The sequence below is a fragment of the Sciurus carolinensis genome, chromosome 5 (assembly GCF_902686445.1).
Source record: "Sciurus carolinensis chromosome 5, mSciCar1.2, whole genome shotgun sequence".
NCBI lineage: Eukaryota > Metazoa > Chordata > Mammalia > Rodentia > Sciuridae > Sciurus > Sciurus carolinensis.
The window spans coordinates 175,443,132-175,456,780 of record NC_062217.1 but is presented as its reverse complement, the minus strand read 5'-3'; the positions used below and the strand labels follow the sequence as shown (position 1 = coordinate 175,456,780).

Sequence of the window (13,649 nt, the reverse complement as noted above, 5' to 3'; positions counted from 1 at the left end):
GCAGGTCCCAGCGACAGGCCCCACACCCACCTCTGAGAGCTGCAGAGGCGGCACCCGTCCGTCCGTGCGGAGGGGAGCTGTGCACACGGGCTGGGGAGCAGCGTTCTGATTGATGTCAGAACAGAGCTGCGGAGCAGACCCCGCCGTCTGTGTTTGCACTGGGGATTTCCACGGGGTCTCAGCTGATGGGAAACACCAAGCTGTTGGCAGAGAGACAAGCACCACCTTGTGGGCCGCAAAGAGGCAGCTTGGATCAGAGCCAGCTGCAGACGGTGCCGCCATCTCCACAAGCGCCAGACCCACAGCCTCCCCAGGGCTTCCGGAGATGCGCGATTGCAGGGTTCCTGGCAGGGCGAGCCTGCAGCCTGGAGCTCCCCTCTGCCCCAAAGGCTGTCCCGCACGCCCAAACCAGTCACCTCGCTCGAGCACACGGCCAGCTGGCAGGGTGCTGCAGGGGGGTGACAGAGCCTTCCTCACAAGCTTACTCAGGGAGAGCGCAGCAGACTTGTCCAGACCACCAGAAAGCACGCCACGGCAGACAAGACCCCCTTGACGACCTCAGCAGCCTGAGCCGATCCTCCCCTCCTGGCTCTCTGAGGGGTCTCTCCTCAGCCCTGAGACAGGCGCCAGCGCTGCATCAAACTCCTGCCCGCCAGCCTCATCTCTGAGGTCACCCCCTGCCCTGCACTCATGGAGGAGAGCCCCTGAGGCTGGCACGGATGCTGGGAGGCCCTTCTGTCCCAGGGCGGAACATGACCATGCTGGGCCCTGGGCCTCCCTCTTCCTGGTTTCACAGCAGTCTAATGAGTAAGTAATAAAGACTGTGGACGCTTTCACAGAGCAGAGAGCAGGTGAGGACCTGGCCCCAGGACTCTTTAGTGCTACAAAGTTCAAATCTCCCAAGTCAAGTCGACTGGGCCAATAGAATGTCCAGGCATTCAGCCAAACATTCTGCATGCCTCTGAGGGTAACATCACAACCCGCTGACTGAGTCAGGGGGATGGCCCGCCAATCCATGGAGGGTCTGCAGAGACCAAAAAGGCTGGGTGTGGGCCTCCTCCTGTCTGCTTTGAACCGGGATGTCAGTCTTTTCTGGAATTCAGACTTGGATCAAAGGTGGGCTCTCCTGAGTCTCCAGCGTGTTGACACAGGTCTTGGGCTCTGAGTCTCTGTGATTGATTTGCAGGAGCCAATTCTCAAAATCCATCTCTCTCCCACCCATAGACACACCCTGAGCACCTGCCCTTCAGCAGGTGGCCCTTCCCTCCAGCAGGTCACAGCACCTGCTGGTGGCTGAGAGAGGGCAGCAGTAGGGCCTGACTCCAAGGCCATCCCTTTGCCACACCACCAGGGATCCAGCACAGACAGCCGTGCCGCAGACCCACTGGAGGACAGGTGGCAGGGAGGGAGCCTTGGAGCACTAAGACCCCAAACTGCACAGCATATGACTGTAAGGAAATTCAAACAGAGAGGGGAAAGGACATTTTAGCCACTATACAAACCCCAAACCCAGCAAAGAGGTCTCTTCCCATTAGAGAGTCCACTGTCCCCCAGGGGTCCAGGAATGCAGAGCTGGAGAGAAGACACTGGTGCTGGGACCCGGGAGAGCTGCTCCTCGGAAAGCGCCAGGAGAGCGTGAGGGTCTGGGACCCACACCGAGGACCAAGGCCAGACTGAGGTGGGGATGGTGACCACACCCATGGGGAGCAGGGCAGGGAGGTGGGGAGGGAGGAGGGTGGGAAGCAGGAGGTGGGAGGCACCTTGGATGGGCCTCTCCCGGGACTCCGGAGTCAGGGGAGCCCAGGGAGAAGGCGTAGACACCACCAGCTTCACAGCCTCCCTGGTGACCTGGAGACTCCGGCCTGTGACTCCACCAGATGCCTGTGCTCAGAGCCCTGGCCCAGCTCCAGCGGCCTCAGCAGGAGGCTGGCCCCAGCCCCTTGCCTGCTGGCCGTTAGTGACACCTGACCTCATGTGAAGCTCCCTGGACAGGGCTGGCAATGGGGAGCAGGAACTGTCCTGGCTCAGAGCATCTCTCAAGTCAGGGGAGACCCTGACTGGGAGTCCTGGCAGAGTGGGGGTGTCTTCCTCCTGCCTCAGTCCTCACTTTGATGTCTGCCAGCTGGTGGACACAGCTGCCTGATCCCTTGGCCCTGGCCAGCCCTCTTACTGCTTTTGTGACTCTCCACTGCCCTGACTCTCCTGAGCCCCCATTCACTAGCTGTTCTCCCTTTGAACACTGACCCTGCAGGACTCAGAACACAGGCGGACCCCAGGTCAGCAGTGACGTAGCACCTGCTTTCAAGCATCTGTGTACCTATGACCAGTTCTGCTGAGGAAGCCGTCAGCTGCAGGCAGGCAGGGGCTCACTGACCTGAGCAGGAAGGAGGAGGGCTTGGGGGAGGAGGGGGGCACACTGAGGGTTCCCTAGCTTTGTCCTGGAGCCCTCCCAGTGCAGAATCCTGGGTCAGCTGGCCACAGCCTCACTCCTGCCACTCCCTCCTGCTAGAAAGAAATGTCCACATCACTTGCTGCAGAGAGCACAGAGTGCACAGGACTGCCCGCCTCACCTGACCTGGCCAAAGGGGAGAACTGCTGATCAGCACAAAGCAAACGGAGCTCCGTGAGACAAGGGCAGGGCCCAGCGTCCTTCCTGAAGACCTGTGACTGACAAGATGTCCACTGCCGAGTCTCGGGACTCAGCACTCCTGACCACACCACCTTGGCACTGAATGAAGTCTTCCTGGCCAGCCAAGGCCTGCTGCCCATGGACTCCTGGGCAGGACCTGGGCCCTGAGCTCAGCCTGCCAGGTGCCTGGCTCCCCCTGCAGCACAAACCTCTGACTCCTCCCTGGAAAGCAAACCTCTGGTCCAGGCCTGCAGGTGGGTCGGGTCTTGGCCTGCTGACATGGTGGTGTCCAGATACTGGCTGGACACTCTTCTGGGTGTGTCTACAAGGGATGAGAGCTTGACCCAGGAGACACAGTGAAGGTGGCCCTCCCAACACGGGGCCTTGTCCAGCCCCGGAAGGCCTGGCTGGCATGGAGATGACGCCTTCCTGTCTGACTGGGGCAGACCGCAGGACTCTGCCCTGGGCGTGGGGCCTCCAACTGGACTGGAGACCGCAGGACTCTGCCCTGGGCGTGGGGCCTCCAACTGGACTGGAGACCGCAGGACTCTGCCCTGGGCGTGGGGCCTCCAACTGGACTGGAGACCTCAGGACTCTGCCCTGGGCGTGGGGCCTCCAACTGGACTGGAGACCGCAGGACTCTGCCCTGGGCGTGGGGCCTCCAACTGGACTGGAGACCGCAGGACTCTGCCCTGGGCGTGGGGCCTCCAACTGGACTGGAGACCGCAGGACTCTGCCCTGGGCGTGGGGCCTCCAACTGGACTGGAGACCGCAGGACTCTGCCCTAGGTGTGGGGCCCCCAACTGAACTGGAGTTACTTATCTGCTCCCTGGGCTCCGGCTTGTGGGCAGCAGGTCATGGACTTCCAGCTCCCTCTTCAAATATCTCGCTCTGGACATGTGACTGCAGGTGTCCCATGGGTTCTGCTTCTCTGGGGGACCCTGACTCACCGGGACTCACTGGCAGGGCCATGCCAGGTCATTCCTGCTTCCCTCTTGGTGGGGAAGGCTGGGGCTCCAGAGGAGCTGCCTGGCCCCTCCTCTCCACCACACTGCTGCCATAACAGAGGGGACCCTGGCTTTGAGACCCTCACTCAACTCCAAGTGACCATCTTGAGTGGGAAGCAAGGGAACCCACCCAGCTGCTTCCCATGAGTGACGGCAGATGAACTGTGACGTGGGACATGGGGACAGCTGGGGAGTGGAGGAGCCCTTAGTTCTGTCCATTGCCCTCTGGGGACCCTGGTGGCCTCTTTTGGCCCCTTTTGCAGGGATCCAGGAGCCAGCAGGCTGGGTCTTCCTGGACAGGTGACCTGGAGCAGACCCAGGTGACTGCTGCAGCTGGAGGGGATGCACCTGAGGCGTCCATCCAGTGAGAAAGGAGGAAGGTGGGGAGAGCCAGGAGGCAGGCCCGGCACGGGAGGAGGGGAGGGGAGTGAGGCGCCAGGCCAGACAGAGGGCGCTGGGTGCGCCCAGGTGCCCTTGCTTGAAGGCTGAGCCAGGTCTCCTGGAAGAGGGCACACTGTGGACTTCTGTCCCCACCCATGCTGGTTATGGGAAGGTGTGTCCTCAGCATGGAATGGCCGTGGCTCTGTGGCCACATGGCCCAGGAGGGCCCTGGGCTGCTGGCTTCTTCCTGGATGCCTCTTGCCTCCATCTGCTTGACCAGTTGGTGGCTGCAGTGCCCCTTGTGGCCTCTTTGTTCATGGATGGCTTCTGACTGCTGCAGAGGGAGGCAGCCAGGCTGCCCTGAGCTGTGGGTCCTGATCTTTGGAGCCCAGAGTACTGACAGGGCTCAGCCCACACTGCAGGGCGCGGACATGGGCTGGGCCTCAGGGTGTGTGTGTGTGTGCCCGGGCTCTGAGGGCTGGGCACAGGCCCAGAACGACACAGCCATCATCGCAGTCCCCTTCTGCTGCCCTGCCTGCTCCTGGGAAGACCGCTAGAGTGAGGGGTCATGCCTGGGGAAAGAAGAAGGGGTCTTTCCAGCATGGGGGCCGAATGGAAGCTTCTGGACTTTGTTCATGGTACGGGGATGGGTCGAGGTTGGTGCCTCTCACCAGATCTGCCTGCACTCCTGTCTGCCAACCATCTGACCACTGGGGATCCCATTAAGCCTGCATCAGCCCAGAGTGGCCAGGGCCAGGGTGGACACCTCAGACAACGGCCTGAGGGTGTTAGAAGTCAGCTCAGTCTTATGCCTCCTAGAGAGACAAGCTGGCTTGCTCTGATGTGCTGGCTACTCAGGAGAGCTCGGGTGGGGCTGACCCCACTACCTAGCCTCCCAGGCCTCTGCCTGACCACACACAAGTACCCAAAGCACAGTGGTGCTCACACATACACAGCCAAATGCACATATGTGTGCACATGCACACGCATATGACCAAACACAAGAGCGGGTGCCCATACCCGCACGCCCCAAGGCACAGGCACCATGCACACACTGGCCGCCCGTCTCCTCGGTCCCTGGTTTCCTTTCCTCTCTGGGTTACAGCAGCTGCTTGCAGTCCTAGGTGGGGGTGCCCGGTTCCCTCTTCTGACACTCTCTAGAAGTGACGTGACTTATTACTGGCCTTGTGGCTGTGTAATGAAAGGTCCATTAATGCTTTGATCAAGATGGGCACATGGTAGAGAGCCAGGCACTGGCCTGCAGGCCGCAAGCTCCCGGCTGAAAAGGATGAACTAGACACCGGGGCGCTGGGCAGCGAGGGGCGCCAGTTGTTCGGTTTCTGTCTGAGGCCTTGTGCCGATCACTCAGAGACACTGGGAAACACCTTTGCCACGTGGTAGAAACAGGACTCTGAACAAAGAGTAAGAATGAAAGCGAAGCCGAGCTGGGCCAGAGACGGTCCGCGGCAGCTCCGTGGGTTGGGCCTCGGGTCCCTGAGGCTCCGGGCGCCTGCCCTGAAGCGTGCCCCGGGAGGGATGCCCGCCTGGCACACAGCAGCCTTACGAGGACGTCTGAGGAGCGCCGCTCACAGAGGCAAAGGCAGCCAAAAGGTGCACTAGCAGAGAGGGAGCACCCCGTGAAGCCACGTCTACTGCTGTCCCTGGGTGAACCTCAGCACACAGACTGCAAGGATCACACCCAAAGGTACCTTTCAAGCAGATATTTAAAACCCGGAGAAACCACGTGTGTACTGCAAAGCTCTGGGGAGGGCCGGCTGGGCCACAGGTCAGAGGCGGGTGCTGACACACAGCCACAGACACAGAAGAGCACCCCACCCAGCCGGCTGTCGCGGACCAGAGGCAAGCGTGTGGCAGGCACCCGCAGCAGGATGGGCGACTGCACCAGTCACCTGAGGAGCTCCTGCGTCAAGGGACGAGGGAGGGTCCGGCCTCTGCTTCTGAAGGGCAAGTACAGCCAGCCCACCAAGGCTGCCCGCAAGCTGACCCTGCACAGGTGTTACCTGCCACCCGCCTCAGCTGACCTCAGGCCTAGCTTCCCATTGCTCCCATGTCTGGCTGGAACCCAGGCTGACCACAGGTGTCCCCTGAGGTGGACAGTCAGGGTATCACTCACAGGCATGGCAGCAGAGCTGCAGCCAGCATCTGGGTTAGGGACAGCCCCCCCCCCCCAGCTGCCTCAGAAGAGTCCTTGTCACTGCTGCCAAGAGACCCAGGCCAGCCTGGGTGTTCCCAGGAGGGCCCTGGAGAACAGTCCTTCCCAAGTGCAGCCTGGGAGATGGGTGGTCCACGTGTGGGGGAACCTTTTCTAAGCAGCTCACTTCCGTTCTTTTTTTTTTTTTTTTTTAACAATACATATGAATTCAGTAAGAATTTTCCATGGTTATGATGAAGAATATAATAGTTTCTTACATGAAGCCTCTTGTCCCACATGCACACCATGCTCGTTAACCACAGGTGTGCTCTGAGCAGGAGCAGCTGACCCCTGGGCTTCAAAACTGACCGAGCGGCCATTGCTCTGGCCCACTTGGCCTGCACCCTGTAGGTGTCCGTGACCAGCTCAGAAGGGCAGGCCGCTCATTGGCATGCAGCCCTGGTTCTGGGAGGTGCTGTAAATTTAAGTTGCTGACAGTTAATTTCCAACGCCTTGGGCTCCAGAGCCTGGGCTGGAACAGCCACGGTCCTGGGAGAGCCTGCCCCACCCCAGGACCCAGTGAACCAGTCTGGGTGTCCAGCATTGATGCACCAGTAGCTGGCCTCTCACCCCTGTGCTCCAGTGTGCGGTGACACCGACTGATGCTCCAGGACATGTGACCACAGAGTGGGGCTCCATCCACCCAAGTAGAGGGGGTTCACTCAAGAGGAAGAGTTCTTTACAGTGAAGGTGGGGACAAGGACGTGAGAAGCAGCCACCCCACGAGAGATAACTTCAACCCACACTGTGCCCCGTAGGCAAAAATCAGCTCAAAAGGATCATAGCTGCTTTCAAGGTAGGACAAAGCCATGCATTTGAGAAGGAAGCCCAGGAGTGACTTAGATGAAGGCAGGATTTCCCTGTTTCAACACCAAAAGGCCCTTAGGAAAGTTGATAGATCGGCCTTCACAATTAAGTACTTCTGCCGTTCACAAGACACTCTAAGAGAACAAGAAGACAAAGGAGCACCTGGGAGGAATCGTTTGAATCGTCTCTCTGGTTAATGCATGTGTTTGGGATACACAGAGACTCAATCCCATAGGAGGAAAGTCAACCGATCTGAACAGACATCTCACCAAAGAAGATATGAGTGGAAGCTCAGCATGTGAAAGATTGCTCGGTATCATTATTCGTTAGTACACATCAAAACCAATAAGAGGCTGCTGCCCCCCTTAAACAGACAGACACAAAGAGAAACATGACTGCATGGAGCACCAGCAAGGATGCGGAGCAACAGGAAGGCCTGGTGTTGCTGGCCGGGCTGTAAAATGGCGTGACTGCTCTGAACAACAGTTCCCTATGAAACAAGCCTATGCTGGCCATCCTAGGTCGTCACCCGAGGAAAGCAGCTCACTCACACATGGTGGCGCCTGTAGTCCTAGCAGGCGGGGTGCAAGTCCGAGGCCAGCCTAGGAAACGGAGCGAGACCCTGTGCCAGAACAAGAGAGGATGGGGTTGGCTCAGTGGTGCAGCACTCCAGGTCCCATCCTGAAACCCAGACCAAAAGCCAGGACTCACAAGCACATTAAAACCTGTGCACAATTGCTCGCAGAGTTCTAGTCAGGCTGGGCCGTGCTGGAAGCCACCAGGTGACCCTCAGACAGAGACTGGACTCCATGCACCGCAACGGAGCAGGAGCAGGGCTGGGAGGGACACAGAGAGGGTTCTGAGCTGTGCATTCCAGGATTCCATCTGTGAGTGAGAAACGGCAAAGCTGGAGGGGAGAACAGAGCCAGGCTGCCGGGGGATGAGGAGGGCTTGGCTGAGGGGCAGCAGGAGGGAGGACTGGCCCGTCCGTGCCCCAACTGTGGCGGGTCTGTGTGCTATGTGTGTGTCAAAACCCAGAGGGCCAGCACCCACGCAGCACCCACGGAAGCGTGCCTCGTGTAAGTCAGCAGGTAACCGCCTCGCGGGGTAGACAGCAAAGGAACCTGGCTGTGCCACCAACAGCCAGGGTGACTTCTTGGGGGTGGGGAGACTGACATCTGGAGAAGAGCCATCTGCCTGGAGATGGAGGCCAAGGACACAGCAGCACGCCCCGCCCCGCTCCACCTACGGAACTTGTGCAGGACGTGGTTAGCAACTCTGGAACGGCTTCGTGTGCACTAAGAACGAATGGACAAGCAGACAGGGTGGGAGCCAAGTGCTGCCTCCATCTGCCTCCATCAAGAGAAAGGCTAGACACAGGAAGGGGAGGTGGGGTCAAGTCCGCTTTAGTGGCCTGGAACCTGAGTCATGGTGATCCCACCTCTTATAGAGGCTTGGTAGTGATGGACAGTCAGACAAGTGACTGCAGATGGGTCGACAGAAACAGATAGATGGAGACAGGTGCAGACGCGTGATGGACAACTGGATAGGTGGATGGACGAGGGGTGACAGGAGAACGGAGGGTGGACAGACAGACACCTGGGGAGCCTAGGTTAGTGTGAGCATGTTTCAAGCTCTGTCCCCTGGCAGTGGAAGCACAGCAGCTCTAGAGGTCCTGGTTTCTGAACACTCTCCCCCGACAGAAGGACCGGTGCTCCCTGGGAGGGGTGGCCTGGAGCAGGGACACTGCGCACCAGCAAGGAAGAAAGTGCTCAGGTAAGGAAGGGGTGTGTCGAGGGACCCAGGTGCCAATCACAGGGACTCTCGGTGGCTCTGTACCCACAACGTGAATTAAATCGCCAAGAGTCCATGCAGACATCATACTTGAATAGAAAATGGAACAGGGAGAAGGGACAGGTCTTCTCCAAAGAAAATGCTGATTACGAGACCGTAGGAGCAGGCGACCAGGCCCACCTGATGGGCACACCAAGGAGAGCTCCAGAGACACAGCCTGGCCCCGGGGTTAAGGAAGGAGGCTGACACCTGCACCCCGCAGGTCCCTCAGGGACTCTGGGGCTGTGTTTGCACACGGACACCGGGTGCTGGGCTGGCCTGTGTTTGCTGCCCTCACTTGCCGGCAGGAGACCTGAGACAGGCGTGCAATTTGAGCTGGCAGCGGCACACTGAGCGAGGGCGCGTGTCCCCCGTGTTGAAGTTCGGAAGCAGCCCTGGTGAGCAATAGAGCCGGCGGTTGGGTCCAGCGCCCTCGTGTGGCAGGCCATGTCCGGCTGCCTTGAACAAACTTCCAAGTGAGCTTCCTGGCTGGGGTCCGAGCAGGCTGTGGGATGCAGGGACCACATGCTGCCCTGCACCAGGGCCCGACCACAAGAACAGGGCCAGAATACAACGTGAAAGACCAGGAGTGTCGCCGCCCACTTCTGGACAGAACCACCTCTCCCTGGCAGAGTTGTCTGCCCGGGAACACTGCATGGAGAGGAGCCCACGGCCCACAGATGGGTGTGGGTGGGAGGTGGACCTCCCTGAGAGGCTCATAGGATGATCTGCCACTGCCACCAAAGAGCCTGCTCGCCTCCACCAGGCCATGGGAGGGGTCTTGGAACACCCCCACCTAGGAAGTCCTATTCGTAAAGATGAGCTCAGCCAGAGTGCCACGCACATCCTGCCCTCACCTCCTGCTGCCGCTGCAGAGCCTCCCAAAGCAGACAGAACTGCCAGACACGCAGCGGATGCCGAGTCCAGGGACAGGGACGACAGGGAGGGACATGCAGGAGAAAGCACTCTGGTGGGCCAGTGGGAGGAGAGCTGGTCTCTGCCACACGGGGGCGGTGTTGGAGTCCCGCCTCACCACTGTGCCCCTCACCTAGCCCACCGGGCCGCTCTCCACTCTCCACAAGAACCCTGGCCCTGGCCAGTCGGGGCTACAGAGGCGAGCCTGCCATCATGCCCAGAGCCTGGGGGAGTCCAGGCTGAGAAGCTGCACACACAGCTGGAGACCCACCCTCAGTCAGCCCCCTGCTGTGGCCTGGAGTAACTGGTCAGGGATGGAAGGCTCAGGGGGTCTCAGGAAATCCCTGTGCCCAGCCAGCTTCTCCCCATGGGGTCTTAGGAAATCCCCGTGCCCAGCCAGCTTCTCCCCATGAGGGGAGGAGGACCTGCGCTGGCCCAGCTCCCCATGGCCCCAGAGCCGGCAGAGGCGCCCTCACGTGGCGGGGTGCGCTACCTACACGCACTGCTTCGCTTGAGTGGCAGCTGCCTCTGCACCACAGAGCTGGCAGCTGGCGGCATCGCTTCACATCCCAGGCCAGTGCTTCCCGCCTGGGGGGACTGGGGCAGGGCGCCTGAGGAGCAGCTGAACTCTCACTGCCCCGGGGACTGGCAAGGACCCACTGGTGTGGCGGCAGGGCCACAAGTACAGTTGCTCTCATGAGGAGCCAGGAGGCTTCCTTCCTTATAGGTTCTGGGGCAGCGGGTGGGGCTGGAGCCCACCCTGGCAGAAACGACAGCTCAGGTGGGTCCTCCAGAGGGCATCGCAGGGCTGAGGCACAGGTGGGCACAGGAGAGAAGGTGGGGTCTGCAAACGTGCAGGCAGAGCTGCAGATACCCGGGCTCCCCTGGCAGAGGGAAACTTAACTCACATCTCAAAGAGGAGAAGCAGCGGGCACGTCACCCCACCCTGGGCTGCCAAACAGGGCAGGACAGGCCCTCCCAGAGGACAGCTGTCCACCTCACCTGCAGGCCCCAGGCTCCAGGTTCCCCTCTGACGTCCGCGGAAAGCCAGGCGCTGCTGTCTCCTCACCTGGGCCTGCTCCTGGCCTCAGATGCTCTGGACGGGGAAGCTCTGGCTACCTTGGCTGCTGCAGAGGGCCTTCAGGCTGGGTGGTGTTTGGCGGGCGCCACAGTTCTGGACTGTCCTGCGAGCACCCTCAGCAGTTCCGCGGCTTTGGGCCTTCATGTCTCGGGGTGGGGCGAGAGGCCGGCAGTGGGCACGGTCCTCTGTCCCCACGAGATGGCAACGAAGCAGAACAAGAGTGGGTGTGGGTTTGTCCTCAGTGAGTGCTCAGGACCCCAGCAAGTGGGTCACAGCCTCGGCGTTGTGTGACCCGTGGTGCCCAGAAGCCTCCTGAATGAGTGTGCCGCTGACGCCGGGCCTCCCCTTGTCCTGTGCCTTTCTGAAGATCTTCCTCCAAGAACACTGACAATTACCACAGGAATCGGGAGGAGGGCCGCCCGGGGCTTGCTCCTGAGCAGGAGCGGGGCTTACCCCTGCTTGGCAGGGAACGTCACACATCCTGGTGACCAGGATGGGGACTGCTGTCTGAGAGGGGGGACCCCAGGGTCCAGCAGCCAAGGCCAGGCCTCTCCCAGAGAGGCCCCAGACAGCAGAACTAGCTCTGATTCCGGCTCATCCCGAGCAGAAGGTGCCCCCCTCTCAGAGTGTCCCGTCCCCCTCGTCCTCCACAGGATGGGTGAGTAGAGCTCAAACCCTTCCGGGTCTGTAGGGATGAGATGCAGTGTCCTGGTTCGTTGCCAGCACCTGTCACTCTCTGGTCCCGCTGGAGGACAGGGGTCCGACTCTGAGGGGGGCTGCAAAGACACAGATGCAGAGCACAGGCGTCAGGGGGATGGGGCTGCTTGGCAGGGTGACCACTGCTCCCCGGAAAGGGCCTTCTTGGCACCTGCTGGAGGGTGGGGTCCACAGACTGATAACAACAAGGATGCTGTGTCCCTGTGCCTGCTTATCTGGCGGGTGGGAAGCAGTGACCAGGCATGGTGGGCAGCCTTTGTCTGCGGGCTGAGCAGAGGCCTGTGGGCTGCGACCATGGGCTGTGGGTGAGCCCATGTGTCAGGGGACAGGGGCCCCAGGCTGGTGCTGGGGAGCTACCAGAGAAGGAGCAGGAAGATCACAGCGTAACTGTTCTGCCGCAGAAGAGGTTGCCCATTGCCCATGCTGGGGTCCCAGTCCTGGGGCAGGCTCGCCCTGCACCCTTGGGTGGACCCCACCCCTGGGAGGGACTCCTGGCTCTGGAGGGCATGGTGGCACTCAAACGTGCTGCATAGGCCCTCAAGTGGCCTCCTGGCTTCTTAGGCTGCAGACGGGCAGTGCCTGGTGGGCAGGGGCCACTGTGGTCTCACCAGAAGCAGAGCTGGCCCCTTGCCCCAGGCAGCCTGTGAGGTACTCACCACGTCAGAGGGCCAAGACCAGCTATGACCAGAGAATGAAAGCTAGGGAGAAAAATAAGAACAAAAATAGAAACTGAAAAGGAAAGGGGGTGGAGAGACGGGAGAGAGAGAGAAAAGAGTTTGTAGTGCTTCTGGCAAGAAATGACCTGGTTTCAGACAGCAAGACAGAGGGGCCAGATGGGGACGGCTGGGAGCATCAGGACATGCAAACTGTGAGGAACCAGGGTGCTGCCCCACGGGATGTGTTTGGGGACCAGCACTGCCCAGAGCTGGGCTGGGCATGTAGCAGGGTCCCCGCACCTAGCCACTCCCCAGCATGGCAGGAAGGGCAAGCCTCCTGAGGTCCGGGACGTGTGTATCTGGGGTCCACACAGCCAATGTGCCGGGGCACAGCAAGCCTCACGGGGGTTGGGGACGTGGGCAGCCGGGGCCCCTGCACAGCAGGGTGGGGCGAGCCTCTGGGGCCAGGGGTCCGTGCAGAGAAAGTGAGCAGGCTGCTGCTGGTGGCTGCAGCCTCACGGGCAGATCCCGGGTGCCTGGCAAACAAGAGCTCTGACACGACTTGGGTTGCGGTGCCATTCTGAGCCGTCACATGCAATGACACCTGCATAGGTCTAACTCTTGAAGCCTCACCCTGGTGGCAAAGCCAGGCCCTTCTAGAGAGAACCTGGCAGTGAAGCGTTGTTTCAGCTAAGCTCAAACAAATGCCCGGACTTAAGGCTGCTCTGGTTTGAATACCCACAGGAGCCCTGGGGGAGAGCATGATGGAGCTGACCTGGCCTGGGGAGCCTTTGGCCTCAGAGGCTGCAGCTCCAAGAGCTGAGTCCCCTCCAGCCTCACGAGGCACCAAATCCCTAGTGGAAACCTCATTCTACAGGCCGCGCCCTGAACAACCCTGGGACCTCTCCTCACAGAGGATCTGCACACCCAGATGAGGCCTGCCGAATCCCCGAAGCCCCCACAGACAGGCAGTGATGGTCACTGAGGAGGGGCAGACGGGCTCGGGTAGGTGGTGGAAGGGCAGTGGCCAGCTGTAAGGGGACTGCTTTCTAGAGAGGCCTGTCTCTCCTGGAGGGCAGGGAACATCCAAGGCGTGCCTTAGGGAGGCCCTGACAAAATGACAGCCTCCTATTCCCTCTGGAATGGACAATGGGAGTCCCACTGGCCACTTCGCTCAGTGGGAACTGGTCACTTAGGTGAGATCTGTCCCACAGGCAGGACCATTTTCTAAGAAACCACTGAACCAGCCCCAAGTTGCATGCAGAGAAAGAACAGTCGAGGTGAGCAGACTCATGAAGAGTGGGGTACACCCTCTGCCCTGACAAGGGAGCCCCGAGTCTGTCAGTGCCGGGGGAGGGTTGAGTGTTTGAGTACCACCCAGCGCTTCTGCATGGAAAGGGGCCCCAGGCCA

At 60.5% G+C, this 13,649-nt stretch overlaps 1 protein-coding gene across 20 annotated transcripts in view; it reads right to left on the bottom strand.

Annotated features, from left to right (window-relative positions):
• Jakmip3 (Janus kinase and microtubule interacting protein 3) overlaps window positions 1-13,649 on the bottom strand; it is a 104,868-nt gene that overhangs the window by 4,386 nt on the left and 86,833 nt on the right. For 14 of the 20 annotated variants that reach the window (XM_047553525.1, XM_047553533.1, XM_047553524.1 and 11 more), the window contains 2 exons: window positions 12,239-12,280; window positions 10,787-11,641 (listed from right to left, as the gene is read on the bottom strand). In XM_047553525.1, coding sequence (XP_047409481.1) covers window positions 11,315-11,641; window positions 12,239-12,280 — 369 coding nt within the window. In that variant the 3' untranslated portion in view covers window positions 10,787-11,314. Of the gene's footprint in view, window positions 1-10,786; window positions 11,642-12,238; window positions 12,312-13,649 lie in introns of those variants that run through there. The other 6 variants (XM_047553537.1, XM_047553540.1, XM_047553539.1 and 3 more) reach the window with 1 other exon arrangement.